We start from the raw sequence: 22,748 nt of genomic DNA, 5'->3' as shown, positions 1-22,748 counted from the left end.
AGAACAATTTTATTGTGACAAATTAAGTTTATCCCCTATTTCCTCAGTGGAACCCCTCTCCACATTTGACCTTGTCCAATTTAATAAGCCTTGGTGCAAAGAAATCTGGACGTAAATCTAATGGCATAGAAGGTAAAATGGTACAGAAATTGCAACTTGGGTAACATAATGTTTAGATAATAGTATCTTCTCTTCTGTAAACTAGTGAATATATTAATAAGTTTGTGAACCCTTTGCAATTACCTGATTTTCTGTATTAATTACTCATAAAATGTGGTCTGATCTTCATCTAAGTCACAACAATAGACAAACACCATCTGCTTAAACTAATTACACACAAACAATTGTACTTTTCATGTCTTTATTAAACACATTGTTTAATTATTCACAGTCCAGGCTGGAAAAAGATGTGAGCCTTTGTATTTAATAACTGATAGAATCTCCTTTAGCTACAATAACCTCCACCAAATGTTTCCTGTAGCTGCTGATCAGACTTGCACAATGGTGACAAGCAATTTTAGACCATTCCTCCATACAAAACTGTTTCAGTTCATCAGTATTTCTGGGATGCCATGCATGAACAGCCCTCTTCAGGTAATAGCCCAGCGTCTCAATTAGGTTAAGGTCTGGACTCTGACTTGGCCATTCCAAAACATGAATTTTCTTCTTTTTAAACCATTCTGTTGTTGAATTACTCTTGTGTTCCGAATCATTGTCTTGTTGCATCATCCAACTTATATTAAGCTTCAGGTGATGGTCTGCTACCCTGACATTCTCCTGTAAAATGTTTTGATACAATTATGAATTCATTGTTCCCTAATGATTGCAAGCTGTCCAGGCCCTGAGGCAGCACAGCAGCCCAAACCATGATGCTCCTTTCACCATATTTCACAGTTGGAATGAGGTTTTGGTGTTAGTGTGCAGTGTCCTTTTTCCTCCAAACATAGCAGTGTGCATTTCTGCCAGAAAGCTCAGCTTTTGTCTCATTTATCCACAGAACATTATCCCAGAAGTGTTTTGGAATATCCGGGTCGTCTTTTGAAAACTTGAGTTGTGCGACAGTGTTTTCTTTGGAGAGCAGTGGTTTCCTCCATAGTGTCCTTCTGTGAACACCATTCATGTTAAATGTTTTTTTTATTGTGACCACATGAACAGAGACTTTAGCAAGTTCTAGAGATTTCTGCAGATTTTTTGCTTTTATCTTGGGTTTCACCTCCTTCAGCATTACACATTGTGCGTTTGGTGTGCAGGATGCCCACTCCTAGGGAGAGTAACAACAGCACTGAATTTCCTCCATTTGTAGACAATTTTCCTTACTGTGGACTGATGAACACTCAGGTCCTTCGAAATCCTTTTGTCACCTTTTCCAACTTTATTCATCTCTGGAATTCTTCTTAGGTCCTCTGAAAGTTATTTTGATCGAGGCATGGTGCACATAAACAGGTCTTTCTTGAGAAGAGCAGGCTCTGGATCTGTCAGTAATTTGACTTTGTGTGTCTTTTTTATAGGGCAGGGCACCTGTACAACCCTCACCTCCTGTCTCATCTCATTGATTGGAACACCTGACTCCAAATAGCTTCTGTAGAAGGCAATACCCCAAAGGTTTACATAGTTTTTTTTTGAACTTAGACTGTGAATGTTTAAATAGTGGTACTTAATATTGACCAGGAGTACCATTGTTTAAGTGTTATTTGTTTAAGCAGATTGTGTTTGTCTATTATTGAGACTCAGATGAAAATCAGACGACATTTTGAGTGATTAATGCAGAAAACCAGGTAATTGTAAAGAGTTCACAAACTTTTTCTTGCAGCTGTATGCTGGATGAGCCAGCAGATTTAATATTAACTCAACTAGATTCAATATTAAATGGCTTTAAATAATTATTAATTTCGAACTAACTGATATTTTTAATCTGCATTTCTAGAAAAGAAATGTATCAGGCTCCACTAAGACTTCCATGTTGACTTCTCCATATTGGTTGATCTCTAGTAAATTTGAGCTCTGGATCTCATGCACTGGAGAAGTATAGGAGATCATAATTCTGCCTGAAATACTGATTAGAATAGACTTCACTACTTATTGCTGGATCATGACAGATAATATCTGGTACTGTGAAACGAGCAGAAAATACTGAAAGCACTCAGCAGGTCAGGCAGCATCTGTGGAGAGAAAAGCAAAGTTAATGTCTGAGCTGAGGCCTGAGTGATGATTTGTTTTCTTGCTCTATGGATGCTGCCCGAAGTGCAGATCTGTTTCAGATTTCCAAGTTTGTACTATATGGGAGTTGTCTATATGGAGTGCCTCAAGTGAATAAATACGGTAAGTTTATTTTCCTCCCTTCCCTTTGCTCTTCATTCTCTGCATAATCTGTTTTAATTTTAACTTTCTAGGCTTCCCCCAAATACTGTTTGCGGAATACCATCCGCTCAACGGACGATGGTTTGGAATCATCCCATTCTTCTTTTACGGGTCCTATTGAAAAGTAAGTGTTTGAGTTAAAACAGAAATTGCGGGAACAAGTGTTCGTTTTCAAACAAATTGTTGTATGCAAAAGCTTCAAAGCCTTTTGGAAAGGTCAGTGTTTATTTTTAATAAAATAAATTGACTTTGACTTTGAATTGTAGGTGCTGATAAGCTAGTGGTATATAAGGTATGAACTCTTCAATACATTTGTATTTGCATTTTGTATTGTGCTTTTAGACACTGGAAATTCTTACCTTGTCTAATTTTTACTGCTGGATTTCAGTATTTCATGGTCTAGAATGAGAAATTACTTAAATATTTCATTGCTACTCCACGAGGACCATTCTAAATGTAGTTCTGATTCTTTCAACCAGGTTGATAGTTTATCCTCCTCCTCCATCGAAGGGTGGCATATCTGTGACTAATGAAGATCTCTACTGTTTGGAAGAGGGAGAATTCTTGAATGATGTTATTATAGATTTTTATTTAAAGTAAGTAACACTGTACTATGAATTTTTGAAAGCAGTGTGCAGAAAATACAGTGACAAAGCTTAAAGGGGAGTCACAAGACTGCAGCTGCTGGAATTTCTGGAACAAAGATAAACTGCTGGGGGAGCTCAGCAAGGTTAGGAAGCAACTTTGGAGCAAAAATGGACAGTTGACGATTTGGGTTGAAATCCTTCACTTTGATACTAGATGAAGGGTTTCACCCTGAAATGTTGACTCTATCGGTTTCAGGGAGAAGTTGTTTACCCAGCCAACAACAGACTTGTTAGTCTGCGATGGGTAAAATGGTTGAAGTTGTTTTATGGAGTACAAATCTACCAACACTTTCACAGTGATGGTCTGCTGGGGGAAGAATAACCAATAAAACAGTGCGATACTGCTGAGAAATGGCCTTGGATTTCTTTGTCATTGGTGAACAGAATCAGCAGTGAAAAACCACCTTGTAGTTCGTTTGAACTTTGAGAAAGACTGGCAACATACCATGTTCCAGCTTTGCGGAGAATTCAAGAGACAAGTTAAGAATTATCAGAAAGATGTTGGAGTGCAACATAACATGGAGATTGCAAGATATACAGAGGAGAGCAGCATTTTGCCAAGACTGACTTACAGGGTGGCAAACGATAGTTCACACATCCTCCTTGGTAAAACACTACAAAACACCCATCTTAACAAGCAGCTAGAAGTTTTGCCACTCCTGAACTTCTCACCAGCATCCTTGTATACACTACCAGGACACAGTTCCTATTCATGTCCTCCATTCTCATGTAAGGAATAGAGTCATAGGAAAGTACAGCACAGAAGCTGGCCCGTCTGGTCTGTGCCAAACCATTTAAGCTGCCTATTCCCATTGATCTGCCCCAGGATCATAGCCCTCCCTACCCCTACCATCCAAGTACCTATCTAACCTTTCCTTAAGCTTTGAAATTGAGCTCACATGTACCACTTGTGCGGGCAGCTCATCCACATCTCTCAGCCCTCTGAGAGAAGTTTCCCCTCATGTTCCCCTTAAACCCATGATCTCTGATTGTAGTCTCACCCAACCTCACTTGCGTTTACCCTATTTATACTCATAACTTTGTATACCTCTATCATTATCACCTATGTTCCAATAATCTGTGGCTTGCTTTTTTTTATTTAAAAAAAAGAACATCTGCCTATGATCTCCAGCAAATAGGTGCATACCTTGGCAAGGAAGCTCAAAAAAGCCAGGTGAACGAGCACAAACAATAAAAATAAATCTCACCTCAGAAGTAAGTGCCAGTTCCTCTCACATTGTCTCACGAATGTGTAGATCTCATGAACAAGTGCTCACAAATCCCTTGTAATGAGCACTTTGTAGTGTTGCCACACTTTGTAGTGTTGCCACAGTATCCGATGCAGCCCCAAAACCCATATAAAGATAGATGCTGATTATGGTGGTGGTCACCTTTCCATGGGACATTGAGGTGTGATTGTGCAGACCAACACATTCAAAATAACACAAGTATCAAATTAACTTTGCTTGAAAACATTAAGATGGATAAGTCCCTGGAGCCAGACAGGATTTATCCCAGGGTATTATGGGAAACGTAGGAAGGAATTGCTGCGTTTTGGGCGATGATCTTTGCATGCTCACTGGCCACAGGAGCAATACCAGATAATTGGCAGGTGACAAATGTTATTCCTTTGTTCAAGCAAGGAAATAGTGTTAACTCCTGTGAATAATACTCCAGTGAGACTTGTTTCAGTGGAGGGCAAATTATTGGAGAAGATTTTTAAGACCGGATTTACCAGCGTTTTGAGAAGCATCATCTGATTAGGGATAGTCAACATGGCTTTGTGAGGGGCTGTCTGGGATCAAAGGGCACGGCTTCAGAATAGAAGGATGTCCTTTTAGAACAGAGATGAGGAGGAATTTCTTCAGCCAGGAGCTTATTCCTTAAGAGTCTTAATAATTGTATATTGCTTTTTCAATCTTTTTATTAATATCAACATGATAAGATTGATACATAGTTATTGGGATTACAAAATTAAAATGAGCACAAAAGGATACATAAGCAATAAGTACAATATAGTTAAGTCTTCCCAAATCATACGTGATACAAATATAATACAGACAAGACAAAAAAAAAACTGGGTATAACAATATAAAAATAACAGAAAAAGAGAGAAAAATTATTACCCCAAAAAACAAGAACTAATCTAACAAACTAACCACTAACTAATAGAGAAGAAAGAAATGAAAAGAAAAAAAAACATGGGCTGTTTATAGTGTCTAAGAAAAGACAAAAAATCATTAGTGTCCCCAACTCCGATCCTCTCTACATATATAAAATCAGAACCAGAAAAAAAATAGGATTGGAACAGGGTCCGACTACATCATGTGAAAATATTGAATGAATAGCCTCCAAGTCTTTTCAAATTTAATAGAAGGGTTATATATGACACTTCTAATTTTTTCCAAATTTAAACATAATATAGTTTGAGAAAACCAATGAAATGTGGTAGGGGGATTAATTTCTTTCCAATTCAATAAAATAGATCTTTTGGCCATTAATGTAAGGATTGCAATCATCCGACAAGCAGGGAGATAAATGAATTGACTCCGTCATTGGTAAACCGAAGATTGCAGTATTTACTGTGCTTGAGAAGTTTAACTTTAGTCCGACATTTATATCCTGGATTAAATTGATGCCTCGGTTTTTACTAACAATCAAAGATCTCCCTTTTTTCGTTTATTTCGGGGTACCAGGCAAGGCTGTCCTCTTAGTCCATTATTACCTGATATTGCCCTGGCACCTTTGGCAATTGCTATTAGAGAATCACCTAACATTTTTGGCATTACTTGTGGGATGACTGTACATAAGTTATCATTATATGTAGACGACTTGTTGTTATACATTTCCGATCCTGAGAAATCCATTCCTGCAGATATATCATTGTTGGCACAGTAGACACAATTTTTCCGGGTATAAATTGAATCTTAATAAGAGTGAATTGTTCCCCCTAAATAGGCAGGTTCCAATTTACGGAAATTTACCTTTTAAATTAGTTAATGATTAAAATCACAAAAAAAGATAAGAATTTATTTAAGGTTAATTTGTTACCCTTAATTGATCAGATTAAATGTTTGTTTACTAAATGGTCACCATTGTCTTTATTATTAATAGGTTGGATTAATGCTATTAAAATGATTATTTTACCTAAGTTTTTATATATATTTCAAGCGGTACCAATTTTTATTCCAAAATCCTCTTTTGATAATGTTGATTCCAAAATTTCTTCATATATATGGCAGAATAAAAATCCTAGGTTAGGTAAAAAAGTATTTACAGGTCAAAAAAGGAAGGTGGATTGGCATGGCCAAATTTTAGATTTTATTACTGGGTAATTAATATTCAATATTTGAAATGTTGGTTAAGGGATTTGGATTTATCTCCTAGCCCTCGTTGGGTAAATAATTGTATATTGGTTATTGATATTAGCGTAATATTGTGAAGGTGGAGGTGTTACAGAGTATGTCATCGTGACTTGGCAAGCACTTTGCCTTGACCTTTCTTTGCTGTGAAAAGTGACAGTTAAATTTCATTCTGACCCTGCAGGTATTTAGTTCTTGAAAAGATCAAACAGCAGGATGCAGACAGAATACACATCTTCAGCTCCTTCTTTTATAAACGACTGAATCAGCGAGAGCGACGCGGCATTCCTGAATCTGCCACCTTATCGTAAGCTATCATGCCTGAGAATTAAGGGTTGTTTAATGTTTTCTGTAGAAAGGAATATAAAAAGATGTGTGTGGATGAATAATTTGTTAAGTAATCCAGTGTTCATTGAACATTTTAAGGTCATAGTGCTTTACAGCACAATACAAGCCCTTAGGCTTATCTAGTCCATGCAAACTATTATTCTGCCTAGTCCCATGTTCCTCCCATCCATGTACTTAACCAAATTTCACCTGCATCAACCACATTTGCTGGCAGCTCATTCCACACTCTCTCTGAGTGAAGAATTTCCCCCTGGTTCCCATCAATATTTCACTTTTCATCCTTAATCTAATACCTTTTATTTCTAGTCTCACCTAACCTCTGTGAAAAGCCTGCTTGCATTTACCCTATCTACACCCCTCATAATTTTGTATAATTCTATCAAATCTCCCCTCATTCTCCCGCTCCCCAGAGAATTTCAGCTTTTCCCTATAACTCAAATCCTGGCAACATCCTTGTAAATTTTCTCCGTACTCTTTCAATCTTATTGATATTTTTCCTGCAGGTGGTTGAATAGAATTGCACACAATACTCCAAATCAGGCCTCACCAACATCCAATACAACTTCAACATAATAGACTAACTCTTGTATTCAATACTTTGATTTATGAAAGCCAATCTGTCAATAGCTCTCTTTATGTCTCTATCTAGCTGTGATGCCACTTGCAAGGAATTATGGATCTGTATTCCAAGATCTCTTTGTTCCTCCTTAATCCTCAGTGCCCTACGTCCACTCTGTAAGTCCTACATGAAGTCCTACGTTCACTAAGTCCTGAAGTCCAACACCTCACAGTTGTCTGTATTAAATTTTATCTTTCTCCCCCTTTACTAAATGAGTACATCAGGAAAAGGTTCATGTGGTGGAAAGTGGTACCTGCTGTTATATTTTTGTTAAAAATATCCTGCAAAGAATACATTTAGCTTGATTTGAAGAACCTGTAGATCTTTACTGTCCCTGTTGGACTTCTGAGTTTGTTTTGGAAGAATAAAGTGGTATCTGCCATACGCCGTTTATTTCAATAATGTGTTGGATTGCTGGGTCTGCAGTCTTTTAGTTTTATCTATGATATCTTCTTGAAAATAAGTATGCATGATAACTATTTACATACCCCAGGAGTGGTAATTGGAACTTTTTTGCTGCCCACCCTGCAATTTGATATGCATTCATTTTCTTCAACTGAGCATCACAAGGTGGTATAAGACCATAAGACATGGGTGTAGAATTAGGTCATTCGTCCCATCAAGATTGCTGCGCCATTGTATCATAGCTGATTTATTGCTCTCAACTCCATTCTCCTGCCCTTACCTGATAACATATAATGCCCTAACTAATCAAGAACCTATCCACCACCATTTTAAATGTACTCAATGACTCAGCCTCCACAGCTGCCTATGGCAGTGAATTCCATACCACTCTCTGGCTAAAGAAATTCCTCCTCACCACTGTTCTAAATGGCGTCACTCTATTCTGAGGCTGTGCCCTCTGGTCCTAGACTCACCTAGTCTAGAAAATATTCTCTCCTTATCCACTCTAACTAGACCTTTTAATATTATATAGGTTTCAATGAGTTTCCCACTCATTTACAAAATTTGGCAAGTACAGGCCCAGAACCATCAAATGCTCCGTGTACATTAAATCTTCCATTCCCAAACTCATTCTTGTGAACGTCCTGTAGACTTATTCCAGTGCCAGCAGATCCTTTCACAAATGAGGGGCCAAGATTGTTCACAACACTCCCGAGTGCGGACTGACCAGTGCCTTATAAAGGCTCAGCATCACAGCCATGCTCTAGTTCTCTCAAAATGAATGCTAACATTGCATTTGCCTTCCTTGCCACTGATTCAGATTGCAAGTTAACCTCTAAGGAATCTTGCACAAGGACTCCCAAGTTCCTTTGCACCTTTGATTTTTGAATTTTCTCCTTGTTTAGAAAATAGTGTATGCCTTTATTCAGTCTACCAAAAAACATGACCATACACTTCCCTGCACGAGATACCATCTACCACTTTTCTGCCCATTCTCCCAATATGTCAAAGTCCTTCTGCTGACTCCCCGCTTCCTTATCTCTACCTGTCTCTCCACCTAGCCTTGTATCGTCAGCAAACTTGGCCACAAAGCCAACAATTCCATCATCCAAATCATTCACGTATATTGTGAAAAGAAGTGGTCCCAATATGGAACACGTCTCGTCACTGGCAGCCAACCAGAAAAGGTCCTTTTGTTCCCACGCTTTGCCTCCTGACAGTCAGCCAGTCTTCTATCCATGCTAGTGTCTTCCCTGTAATACCATGGGCTCTTGTCTTGTTAAGCAGCCTCATGTGCAGCACCTTGTCAAAGGCCTTCTGAAAATCCAAGTAAACGACATCCACTGACTCCCGTTTCTCTATTCTGCCTGATTTTTCCTCAAAGAATTCCAACAGATTTGTTAGGCAGGATTTCCCCTTAACTGCTGACTTTATCCTGTGCTTCCAAGTACCCTGAAGCTACAACCTTAATAATGCACTCCCAACATCTTTCCAACACCTGAAGTCAGGCTAACTGGCCTATCGTTTCCTTTCTAATGCCCCCTCCTCTCTTAAAGAGTGGAGTAACATTTGCAATTTTCCAGGCCTCTGAAACCATTCCCGAACGTAGTGATTCTTGAAAGATCGTTACTAATGCCTCCACAATCTCTTCAGCTGTGTCTATCAGAACCGTGGGGTGTAGTCCATCTGGTCCAGGTAACTTTTCTGCCTTCGGACTTTTCAGCCTCCTTAGTAACAACAAATCCACTCATTTCTGCCCCCTTATGCCCTTGAATTTCTGGCATATGTTTAGTGTCACTTTGAAGACTAATGTAAAATACTTACTAAATCGGCTGCCATTTGTTTGTCCCTCATTACTACCTCTCTCCAGCATCATTTTCCAGTGGTCTGATACCCACTGTTGCCTCTCTCTTACTCTTTATATATCTGAAGATTCCTTTGGTATCCTCTTTATTGTTGGCTAGTGATTTTCATATTTCATCTTTTCTTTCTTGCTTTTTTGTTGCCTTCTGTTCGTTATTAAAAGTTTCCCAATCATCTAACTCTCCACTAATTTTTGCTATACTTTGTGCCCTCTCTTTTGCTTTTGTGTTGTCTTTGACTTCCCTTGTCATCCATGGTTGCCTCATCCTTCCCTTAGAATACTACTTCATCTTTGGGATGAATCTAACCTGCTCTTTCTGAATTTCCTCCAGAAACTCCAGCCATTGTTGTTCTGCCGTCATCCCTGCTAATGTTTCTTTCCAATCAACTTTGGCTCATTCATCTTTTGTGTCTTGTAATTTATATCCCACATCTTTGCTACTGTTCAGAGGCTTGAATAGAACTTCTATCAGGATCTTTTTCTCCTTGCAGTTTCTGAACTACCCTCAAGGATTCTATATCTTCAGATTTTATGTCACTTCATTTTTTACCAATAGAGCCACCCCACCCCATCTACCTACCTACCTGTCTGTCTTTCCAATACAATGTGTATCCTTAATGTTGAGCTCCCAGCTATGGTCTTCTTTCAACCATGACTCAGTGATGCCCACGTCATGCCTGCCAATCTCTAACTATGCTACAAGATTATCTACCTTATTCTGTAAATTGTTTGTATCGAAATAAAACACCTTCGGTGCTATATTTATCACAGTTTCTGATTTTGCTCCAATGTTACACTTCAATGCATCCCACTTTCTGCAATTTTGCCCTACAATATACCTGAACTTCCTCAATCTCATTATACACTGCATCAACTTGTATACCAACTACCCCATCATTAACCCTATCCTTCTGGTTCCTATCCCCCTGCCAATTTAGTTGAAACCCTCCCCAATGGCTCTAGCAAATCTGCCTGCAAGGGTATTAGTCTCCCTCCAGTTTAGGCTTAACCCTTCCTTTTTGTGCAGGTCATACCTTCCCCAGAAGAGATCCCAATGATCGAAAAGTCTGAAACCCTGACCAGCATGTGGTACCAGGAAGAATCCAGCACCCCATTTCTCTATCACCTTGATGGCTTTTGGAAGGAAAATTAACGTTTTTTAGTTTTTCCCCCACAGTGTGTGCATTCACTAAATATGAGTTGCAACTTCTCTGTTCTGAATCTGAAGGTTTTGTTAGGCTGTAATGACTTCATTAAGGGGTTTGGGATTCGAGAAAACCCACAGCTTCTGCTGCCTCTCCTCTCTTCTGTAGCCGTGGCCAATTGCTGTTTAGTTGTAAAGCGATCTGCCTCTACCACAGCCCCTGGTAACTCATTCCAGGTAATGACCAATCTCCGTGTGGAGCAATCTACCACTCTCTGCATATTTCTTCCCTCTCACCTTAAAACCTGTTCCTCCTCGTTCAAAGCTCCCTTACCATGGATGAAAAAAAAATGACCATCTTATCTATGCCTCTCATAATTTTACAAACATCGTAAGGCCACCCCTCAGCCCTCCATTCCAGGCACCATCCTGGCGAATTGCTTCTGCACCTTTTTTTTCTATCACATCCTTCCAGAGGTGTGGTGAACAGAACTTTAAACAGTATTCTAAATATATCCAAACCAATTTTTTGTTCAGCAGCAATAAGATATTCCATCTCTTAAAGACAAGCATACCTAGTGCCTTGTTCACTACTTGTCCACCTCTGTTGTCACTTTTGGGGATCTGGGGCTTGCATCACAAAGTCTCAGCTTATCAGTGCTCCTGCCGTTTACTCTCAAGTCCAAACAGAATTTGACATCCCAAATTACATTGCCCAACACTTCTTTGGATTAAATTCTATCTGTCATCACTGTACACAGTTCCCCAGCTGAATGAAATAATCTTCGCTGTCTATGCCTCTTTCAATTTTTGTATGATCTGCGGCTTTCTAATCAGACCACCTATAGTCCCACCAGAAATGTTACAAACAGCAAGAGTCTCAGCACTGATCCCTGCTGTTGTAGAAATTCTGTCAGAAGAACACTGCCCTCTGAGTCTGACTTAAAACTTCACTGACTTGCTGATTACTGACTGAACACTTCCTCCAAGAGTCTTGCAAAAATACTGGGAACAATTCAGGAGAAGTGGAAATCCTTTTGGCTTTCCAATAAAAAGCATCAAGTGCAGTAAACGTTCTTATTTTTGGATCAGAAGGTATTCTAAGAATCTGTCCTGAGTCATATTGGGTAGTGTTTGCTAAAGTGTTTGGAGTGTCTTCTCTGCATCCGTGTCACTATTGGCTGTGTAATCCACTGAAACTAGAACCCATGGTGTCCCTGTCATCAGCAAGGCTTTTAACCTTTGCCATTACAGCTTGCTTCAGTGTGCCATGCTCTGTAATCACAGGATCTAATGATGTTTTTCAGCATGTACAGTATTTGTGGAGAGAAACAGAAAGCATCTATAGGAAATAGTATTGTAAGGAAGTACCTGTGGCATGTTTGCAGTGTGAATTTTGGAGCTCCTTAGTGCTGCCATTGACTACAGTCGGAGCTTCAGTTGATATATCATGATGTGTCACTCATTTATATGGACAGTACCCACTGATGGTGTGTATACGAATGCAGTAGTATGCACATTACCCTGGTATGAGAGGAGCTGGTAATTGGAGTAGCGAGGTAGCGAGTACCTGATCTCTTGTGTTTCCCCATGAAGTACTGACTGTTGTGGGTTGATTATAAAACAGTACAATAAAACAGTACAGTCGACCCTCCTTATCTGCGAGGGATTGATTCTAGGACCCCTCGCGGATACAAAAAACACAGATGCTCAAGTCCCTTATCCAACCTGTCTCAATTCGGTGAACCTTAGGACCCAGCGGAACCCCAGACCTTATTTAACCTGTCTCAGTGCGGTGGACATTAGGACCCAGCGGAACCCCAGACCTTATTTAACCTGTCTCAGTGCGGTGGACATTAGGACCCAGCGGAACCCCAGACCTTATTTAACCTGTCTCAATTCGATGAACCTTAGGACCCAGCGGAACCCCAGACCTTATTTAACCTGTCTCAGTGCGGTGGACATTAGGACCCAGCGGAACCCCAGACCTTATTTAACCTGTCTCAGTGCGGTGGACATTAGGACCCGGCAACGGAGCTCTGAATCCACAGTGTTTCTGTTCACGAAAATAATCACGATCACAATTGAAAATAAAGTGGAAATAATAAAGCGATCGGAAAGAGATGAAACGCCATCGGTCATCGTAAAAGTGTTAGGCTACGTTGGTCAACGATCAGAACAATTTTAAAGGATAAAGTGAGAAAGGCTCTGCCCTAATGAAAGCTACAATTATTACTAAGCAACTCAGTGGTTTAATTATTGGGTTTTGGGGTTTTGAGTTTTTGATCCTCCACATCAACCTGGCACGGATGGAGAGCGCACTCGATAGCGGTCTGACACTGGATCGAACTCAGGAACTTCCATTCCCGAGCCCAGCACTGAAACATACTTAAGTGTTTTATATGCAGAGAAAGGTAAAATATATACCGTATACTAAGACAAACGTTTGACTAACTGACGCTAAATAATACCGGATGTACCTGTTCCGACTTACTTAGTAAGAGAACTTGAGATTTTTTTCGATCCTGATCCACGATAACCCATGTACATCCTCCCGTATACTTTAAATCATTTCTAGATTACTTATAATACCTAATACAATGTAAATGCTATGTAAAATCGTGTTATACTGCATTGTTTAGGGAATAATGACAAGAAAGAAAAGTCTGTACATGCTCGAACAACAAGTGCTGGAAGACACTTCTGGGTTTTCTCGATTCACGGTTGGTTGAATTTGCGGATGCGGAACTTGCGGATAAGAAGGGCCGACAGGGCAGCAAGAGAAAAGATCCTTGGAGAGCTTGGCTTGGAGCACTTCAGCTCCCAGCTTTGATACGGGTACAACAGATTAGAACAAGTTACTGGGCCAGGGTCAGCAGTCCAGAGACTTGAGTTCAACTCCACCTATGGCAGCTAGGAATCTTATATTAAGGAATTAAACAACTATTTTAAAAACTAGTGACAGTAATGTAACTTAGAAAACTACAAGCCAGTCTAGTTCACTAATGCTCTTCAGGAAAGAAAATCTGCTTTTCTTGCCCTAATATAGATCAACTCTATTTATCAAATACATTTACGAGTATTAGGAATTTGCTGTGATGTGTTGGTCAGGGCACCACGAAACAACATTAAACAGTTACAAAGAATAAAGAATTATATTAAAAAAATAAAGAAATGTATATCAAATTTTAACATGGCTAATAACGTTAGAGTTCAAAGCACAGGAATGCAGTAAAACATTCATAAATTCCTAAACACTAGCATGTATTTACAACATAAACAGCATTATAAAAAGTGGTTTAAAGTGTTTGTAATGCAGTGATGGGGGTAATAGATAGAGGGGTGTGAGGGGAGGTCTAACTTAAATGGTTGATCAGATTGGCTGCCTGGAGGGGGGGGGGGGGGAAGAAACTGTTAAGCTGCTGTGTTTTTGTTTTAATAGTCCTATGGTGTTTTCCAAAGGGAACTTATGGTAAAGGCAGTTTGTGGGGTTGCCAGTGTCCACGGTGATTTTTTGTTTCTCTTCTGCCTGCTTCCTTGTCCTGGACACATACAAGTCCTACAGTGATGGTTAGACTGCAGCTTTCTTGCTAACTTGACAGTTTGCGGTAGTTTGCATATATTGTGAGAGGATGCTGCACCACACCAGACAGTATTGGCTGACGTGAGGAAGGTCTCGGTGATGGCAATATAGAAATGCACCAGTATGTTCTGCTGCAAGAAATAAATCCTCTGCTTTGCCCTTTTGTTAATGAAGGAGGTAAGGTTCTCCCACATGAGATATCTCACAGATGTGGGCAGATGGGGTTTAATCTGAGGCAGTGTAATGTGTTGCATTTTGCGAGATCAAATGTAAGAGGAAAGGATACAGTTAATGGCAGGATATTTGACAGTGTTGTACAGAGGGATCTAGGACTCCAAGTGCATAGCTCCCTGATGGAACTTTACCAGTTGCTGCAAGAAGTACATTCTCTGAGAGCTCTTTTGTTAATGCAGGAGATGTAGTTCTCCCACTTGTTAGTGAGAGAGGGAGAGACTGTGGCAAGTCCAATTGTTGGGTAAACAATTAGTCCTTGCTGGACTGCAGATCATAGTCTCTCTTTGAGAGGCCTTGTTATTGCTTGCTTAGTGGGTGGTGGGATGATGCTTCCTGCTGAAATAGGGGAAGGGGGAAGGCTGATACTTTGCTGGTGCTTGTGTGTTGGAGGAGGGGGGAGGGCTTTGAGGTTCTAACGTTTTACTGTCATTCATTCTTTGGGGTTCTATTCTGTTTTTGTGGATGCCTGCAAACAGCAAGAATTTCAGGTTGTACATTGTATACATTCTCTGACATTAAATGGAACTATTGAACCATTAAACATAAGCTCAGATCCTTTACGTAACACCAGACCCACCCAGTGTAGTTGAACCTTAACATACTTCGGAACAATTAAGGAAGGGCCACCAAAACAGATGTCTCCATTGATGGCCATTTCCCCCTGAGAAAATAAATAATCTGCCTAATTAATTTAAGACCTACCCTGTTCATTTGTATCTGCTGTGCAGCAAAATTTGTTTTTATAGAAACATCAAAAACCTACAGCACAATACAGGCCCTTCGGCCCACAAAGCTGTGCCGAACATGTCCTTACCTTACCCATAACCCTCTATTTTCTAAGCTCCATGTACCTATCCAGAAGTCTCTTAAAGACCCTATCGTATTTATGTAATAATTAGTTTGGCATAGATATGTTTCAGTTTCATAACCTAGAATCTTCTCTCTTTTTAGATTGCCACAGCGTCGACATGCCAGGGTGAAAACATGGACACGCCACGTGGATCTATTTCAGAAAGATTTTATTTTTGTTCCAATTAATGAAACGTGAGTGTTGTAGAGAAATATTCCTTATCTGTATTTGTGTAAGGCATGTTATCAGCCATGGTCTTCAACTTGACTGAAGTATTGGGATATGATACCTTCTCTCCTTTAAAGGGCATTTGCAGCAATATTCCACTGGTTTTATAATTAAGCAAGTCCAAATTTGCAAGGCGAGGGTATTGATTAAACAGAATGTAATATTGAAGATGCACTCACAGCTATTTCTTCACCCTAAATATTTATTTCCACTGTCTTTCCCTTTTGGTACACTAGCTGCATAAGTGCTGTCTACAAAATACATGGGAGCAGCTTGCCAGGGCTTCTTTGACAGCATCCCCCAGGACTGCAACCTCGGCCATCTTATAAGAGCAAGGGTAGCAGGCTTATGGAAGCAACTCTATCTGCATTTTCCCTTCCAACCAACACAGCAACATGATTAAGGATTATCACCACCAATATTATCACCTGTATGTCTAAATTATGAGATTCCCTACCCAGCAGCTCTAAGGGAGCACTTTAGTCATGTGAACTACATTGATTTAAGATTCTATGCTTCTGTTTCATCCACAAAAAGTGCATGACCATACACTCCCTGACCTGTATTCCAACTGTCATTTCGTTACCCATTCTGCAATCTGTCTAAGCCCTTCTGCAACCTTCCTGCTTCCTTAACACTATCTGCCCCTCCACCTATCTTCATATCATCTGCAAACATGGCCAAAAAGCCATCAATTCCGTCATTACAATTATTGACATATGATGTATAAAGAAACGGTTCCAACACAGATCCCTGTGGAATGCCACTAATCACCAGAAGCCAACTAGAAAAGGGTCCTTTCATTCCCACTCTGCCTCCTACCAATCAGCCACTGCTTTATCCATGTTAGTATCTTTCCTGTAAGACCATAGGCTCTTATGTTGTTGAGCAGCCTCATGTGTAACCTTGTCAAAGGCCTTCTGAAAATCCAAGTACACAACATCCACTGATTCTTATTTGTCTATCCTTCAAAAGAAGCAAGATTTTCCCTTAAGGTTCCCTTAAAACTATGCTGACATTGGCCTCTTTTTATCATGTGCTTCTAGGTACCCCTAAACCATATCCTTAACATAAACTCCAACAGTTTCCCAACCACTGAGGTCAGATTAACTGGCTTATAATTTCCTTTCTTCTGCCTCTCTCCCTTCGTAAAGAATGGAGTGACGTTTTCCAGAATCTATTGATTCTCGAAAGATTATTAATAATGCCTCACCATCTCTTGAGCCACGTTTTTCAGAGCCAGGTGATCTATCTACCTGCGGACCTTTCAGTTTGCCAAGCACCTTCATCTAGTATCAGCAACTTCACTCACTTCTGCCCTCTGACACACTCGGATTTCCAGCGTGCTGGCTTACATCTTCCACAGTGAAGACTGATGCAAAATACTTATTCAGTTCATCTGCCATTTCCTTGTCCCCCATTACTACCACTTTCCATCATTTTCCAGTGGTCCAATATCTACTCTTGCCTCTCTTTTACCTCTTTATATATCCAAAGAAATTTTTGGTATCCTCTTTGATATTAATGGCTAGCTTACCTTGCATTCCATCTTTTCCTTCTTTATGACTTTTTTAGTTGCCTTCTGTTGGTTTTTAAAAGCTTCTCAATCATCTAACTTCCCACTACTTTCTGCTGTATTGTATGCCGTCTCTTTGGCATTTATGTTGTCTTTGATTTCCTTGTCAGCCATGATCAGGTCATCTTCTCTTTAGAATACTACTTTTTCTTTTGGATGTTTCTGTCCTGTGCCTTTGGGATTGTTCCCAGAAACTCCAGCCGTTGTTACTTTGCCATCATCCCTGTGAACGTCCCTTCCAATCAGCTTTGGCCAGCTGCTCTCTCATACCTCTGTAATTCCCTTCACTCCACTGAAATACTGATACATCTGACTTTAGCTTTTCCCTCTCAAATTGCAGAGTGAATTCTATCATATAATGATCACTGACCCCGAAGGTTCTGTTACTTTAAGCCCTTTAATTAATTATGTTTATTGCTCAACACCTAATCCAGAATAGCTGATCCCCTAGTGGGGTCAACCATGAATTGCTCTAAAAAGGCATCTTTTAGGCATTCTACAAATTGTCACTCTTGGAATTCAGCACCAACCTGATTTTCCCAATCCGCCTGCATATTGAAAGTCCCCATGACATTGCTGTTTTGACATGCATTTTCTATCTCCCATTGTAATTTGTAGTCCACATCTTTGCTAGTGTTCAGAGACCTGTATATACTGTAACTGCCATCAGGGTCTGTTTACTCTTACAGTTTCTTAGATCTACCTATAAGGATTCTACACTTCCGATGCTATGTCACCTCTTTCTAAGGATCTGATTTCATTTTTGACCAACAGAGCCACCCCACCCCCTCTGCTTACCTGCTTGTCCCTTTGATACAATGTCTATCCTTGGATGTTAAGCTCCCAGCTATAATCTTCTCTCAGTCAAAACTCAGTGATGCCCACAACGTCATACATGCCAATCTCCAACTATGCTACAAGTTCATCTACCTTATTCCATATACTGTGTGTGTTTTTTGAAAAAAACACCTACATTCCTGTATTCATTACCCTTTTCAATTTTACAGCATCCTGCTGACTGCAATTTTGCCCTATCATTGGCCTGTTCTTGCTGTTTGTCTCTAAACCAACTGGCCCATCCTCAGCACTATCACTGCGGTTCCCATCCTCCTGCCACATTCGTTTAAACACTCTCAAACTGCCCCATCAGGACACTGCCTGCAGTAACTGTTGACCTTGCCGGAAGCACCAACATCCTGAGAAACACAGTTTAAAATAGAATAGGTAACATCGGAATGGAGTGTTTTTGAACTTGTTTGAGTTAAGCAATTATTACACCCTAAAAGATTACTGCTTTATTGAAAAGAAAGTTTTTTTTTCTTCCTGCCAACATTTGCTGCCTTCAACTGGAGTGCCGTCCCTGGGACGTCCTAGCATATGCATGCCCACTACTGACACCTAATCTGACCCTCAACACAGGAGCCCCTCAGGGCTGTGCCCTAAGCGCCCTCCTTTACTCTCTGTATACCCATGACTGTGTCGCCACTCACAGTTCCAAACTGCTAATTAAATTTGCTGATGATACTACATTGATTGGCCTTATCTCAAACAATAACGAGGTGGCCTACAGGGAAGAAATCATCCTGACACAGTGGTGTCAAGAAAACAATCTCTCCCTCAATGTCGCAAAACAAAGGAGCTGGTTGTGGCCTACAGGAGGAACATAGACCGGCTCACCCCTATTAACAGCAATGGATCAGGGTTGAGAGAGTGAACAGTTTAAAATTCCTCGGTATACACATCACTGAGGATCTCACTTCAGGCGGTTGAAGAAGTTTGATTAAGTCCCCAAATTCAAAGAACTTTCTACAGGGGCACAATTGAGAGCATCCTGACTGGCTGTATCACTGCTTGGTATGGGAACTGTACCTCCCTGAAACACAGGGCTCTGCAGAGAGTGGTGTGGACAGCCCAGCACATCAGTGGATGTGAGCTTCCCACTATTCAGGACATTTACAGCAACAGGTATGGGACCTAAGTCACCCCAACCACCAGCTGTTCCAGCTGCTACCATCCGGGAAACAGTACCGTAGCATTAAAGCCAGGACCAACAGGCTCCCAGGCAGCTTCTTCCACCAGCTGATTAATTCATGCTGATGCAATTGCATTCCTAAGCTATATTGACTTCTGTTGTATATCTCACTGTACATACTACTTATTGCAAATTACTATAATTTGCATATTGTACATTCAAATGGAGACATAGTGTAAAGATTTTGACTCTTCATGTATGTGAAGGATGTAAGAAATAACGTCAGTTCAATCCTAGAGTAATATTGACAGGCAAAATTGTTTTTGCCTGAAATTTGTGTGCACTTCCAATAAAAAAACACTAGGTGGCAGTTCAGTGCAGGAAACACTGGCGAATATTTGAGCCAGTTGCCTTTTTTTTCTATTGTAACCCAAGTAAAATTAATGAAATTTGTACACATTTAGAATAGAGTTTGGTTTTCAGTCAGATACTAGATCATTTGCGATGCTGTCAGTTTATCTATCTTACACTATTTCTGCAGTTGAAGTTCTGAGTTAATTATCTGAATGTAATGTTCTTATTGTTCAGAAATAAGATTTTTACTTTTGTTTGTGCTGCAGGGCTCACTGGTTTCTGGCGGTGATTTGTTTTCCTGGCCTCTGCAATGAACCAAATCCTAAGTTGCAGAACAATGAAGAAACGCAGCACAACAACAGCTACGCCCCAGCAGAAAGCAACAATAACTCTGCTTTGCAAGAAGAGATGGACAGTCTAACTGAGAACTCGGCTGCAGATAGGCAGAGAAAAACTCATACCATCATCGGCAGAATGCCAGAGCTCTCTGCTGGCAATAACTGTGAGAGTGCGGAGTCTGATAAACTCCACACAAGAAGATGCTTGTCTGCCGCTGAGCATGTCCTTAGCAACTTTAATCAGCTGAACGCAGAATCAGAAGATCACCAGAACTCTGCCCAGAGAAAAGAAAATGGTATGGAAGGTAAACAGCTAGGTAAATACCAGTCACCTTTTAGTTTCACAAGGAGTCTTATAAAATGCTTCACTTTGAATGAAATAACATTTCGAAGATTTTTAATGGCTGTTCATGAAACAGCTGAAAGTGAACATGAAGTAAACTCGCATGTTTACAAGCTGCCAGTTAAGAATGGTCAGGGGCACGTTGCCGTTTGAATCAGATTTACTGTCACTGAGTTTGTGTGAAATTTGTTGGCTTGTAGCAAATACATAAAATGACTATCAATTACAACATTACTGAGCAATAACGAGTTAGGATTTGTGGACTCTTATTGCAGAGGGGAGTTTCACAATAAGATCATGAAAACCTTCAATGATAAAGTTTATTGACTTAGAAATTCTACTATGTGCCTCAATCGTTTGCACAGGGGACATTTAGCAGTTTTTTTGGTTTCTTATGTATAATGATACAGTTACAAGCTTGTGTGCAAAACGGAGATTTAGTGATGTGATTGTCTACGCTATTGGAAAATTACAGCAGAGGCACTCAGTGGATGGGGTCTCGAAATTTGATGGTCAAAGTCAAGTTTATTGTCAAATACACAAGTCCACGTGCAATGAAGACTTGTAGCAGCATCACAGGCACATAGCATCATATGAGCGGCACTTACAAGAACACCTAAAACATAATTTATATTTTTTTTAACAATAAAGGACACCATTAGAACAAAAAGAATGTGCAAAGTGGTCATAGTGTTGCTAGGCTAAAGTGCCAATTGGTTCACGAACTGAATGGTTAAAGGGATCTAGCTGTTCTCAAGCCTAGTGAATCTTCAGACTTCTGTACCTCTGCCAATGGTAGATGTCTGTGAGGGCATGGGCTGGATGGTGGGACCTTTGATAGATGTGGCCTTCTGGAGATGGCAATTCCTGTAGATATCACCAGTGGTGGAGAGGGCTGTGTTCATGATGTATTGGGAAGAGTCCACAACACTGCAGCTTCATACATTCCTACACATTCAAGTTGCTGTACCAGACCATGATACAACTCGTCAGGATACTTTTCAACTGTCTTACCTCGTACGTAGGAGCTGTTTGGTGCATAACTGAAGATTCAGTGGTGAATCCCCAGCTGTTAAAGAGTGGCTGTTCAATTTCCTTTGGAGCAAGCTGCTTTTTCCATTGAGGCCCGTGTGGTTACTGAACTACATAAACACAAATCTTGCAGCATTTCACATTGACTGACATCCAGCAGTTTCTCTTAGCTTGTCAACACATGCGATGGACTGCACTATAATTTCCCACGGGCATGTCGAACGCATATAGCCGTTGAATTTATGATTTTGCTCTGTTGCATGAAGCATTATACAAGCAAAAATTTATAGTGTATAATGTCGTGCTATGTCCATTGGTCTCCAATTGACCTTGGAACATTGATCCACTTAGTAGCAGTTACTTTAAAACAAACCAAACCACTGAAAGATGAAGGCACTGTATGACGCGCTTCCAAATAATGAATTTCCAAATCGATAAAGGTACGTTTGAACCTTTATTAAGAAGCCAGCAAAGACAAACAATCTTATAGCAATAAAAAAAAATTTAATGAAACTGAATAGGCAATATAGCAACCTTGGCATTCAAATCAGCGTAACTAAGCATTTTCAGTAGCAATATCAGAATTAGCATTCTATGTGTATTTAAGTGAGGTTAGCGTGGTAAGCAATTGAACTAAATTAGCAGTCAACAAAAATCTCCACATGGCTTCCTCCCTCTCAACTTGATTAAACAACTAAGACAAAGTGTGAATACGTAACTACACTCATTTGTTTCTATTAAACCGTAACCCACCTGACATAACGATAATAAACACTCCACAAAATACCATACAGATAGAACGTAGATATATAGCTCCTAGACCTTTATTAATTACACTTTAATGACTAAAATTACATACCACTAAAATAGGAGATATGAAATCTTCAAGGACAGTGTTTATACAGATGTCATCTGTCTTCTTTCTTCTTCCAGTCTAGTCATGTAGCAGTCATCTAGGCCAGGGGTTACCACCACTTAGCCCAGTACAGAGTGATCTTTACCACCACTCTCTGTCGTCAAAGTCATGAAGCTTCTAGACCTGCAGCTCCTGAAAATCACCTTCTGTAGAAGACAGATCTTGGTTATAGGCCTGACCATACAGCTGGTCTTGTTCTTGATGCACACCTGCCACACAAATCCTCTTCTGCCTGGAAAGACAAAATACTGTCCCCACGATCCATGACTTTTGTGATGCTGTGACATCAACTATAAGCACAATGTCTCCTGGAAGGAAATTGAGTTTTATACCTGACCATTTCTGATGTTCCTGGAACTGTGGTAAATATTCCTTGACTCACCGTTTTCAAAACAAGTGCGACATGTATTGGACTTGCTCCCATCTATGTGAGCATAAATATGTTCCCTTTGAAACTCTCATGGTGGTAAGGGTGGTGAGGTCTTCAGAAGCAACAGATGATTGGGTGTTAGTGCTTCCAAATCATTGGGATCAGATATGCTTTAGTAATTGGACAACCGTTGATAATAGCCTCT

The 22,748-nt window shown here is 40.1% G+C and overlaps 1 protein-coding gene across 8 annotated transcripts in view; it reads left to right on the top strand.

Annotated features, from left to right (window-relative positions):
- senp6a (SUMO specific peptidase 6a) overlaps positions 1–22,748 on the top strand; it is a 158,157-nt gene that overhangs the window by 114,694 nt on the left and 20,715 nt on the right. For 6 of the 8 annotated variants that reach the window (XM_073051741.1, XM_073051739.1, XM_073051737.1 and 3 more), the window contains 5 exons: positions 2,391–2,482; positions 2,838–2,954; positions 6,552–6,674; positions 15,516–15,608; positions 19,811–20,199. In XM_073051741.1, coding sequence (XP_072907842.1) covers positions 2,391–2,482; positions 2,838–2,954; positions 6,552–6,674; positions 15,516–15,608; positions 19,811–20,199 — 814 coding nt within the window. The remainder of the gene's footprint in view (positions 1–2,390; positions 2,483–2,837; positions 2,955–6,551; positions 6,675–15,515; positions 15,609–19,810; positions 20,200–22,748) is intronic. The other 2 variants (XM_073051736.1, XM_073051735.1) reach the window with 2 other exon arrangements.

Source organism: Hemitrygon akajei, chromosome 7 (genome assembly GCF_048418815.1).
Source record: "Hemitrygon akajei chromosome 7, sHemAka1.3, whole genome shotgun sequence".
In the NCBI taxonomy this organism is placed as follows: Eukaryota; Metazoa; Chordata; class Chondrichthyes; order Myliobatiformes; family Dasyatidae; genus Hemitrygon; species Hemitrygon akajei.
This window is presented reverse-complemented; position numbering and strand designations above follow the sequence as displayed.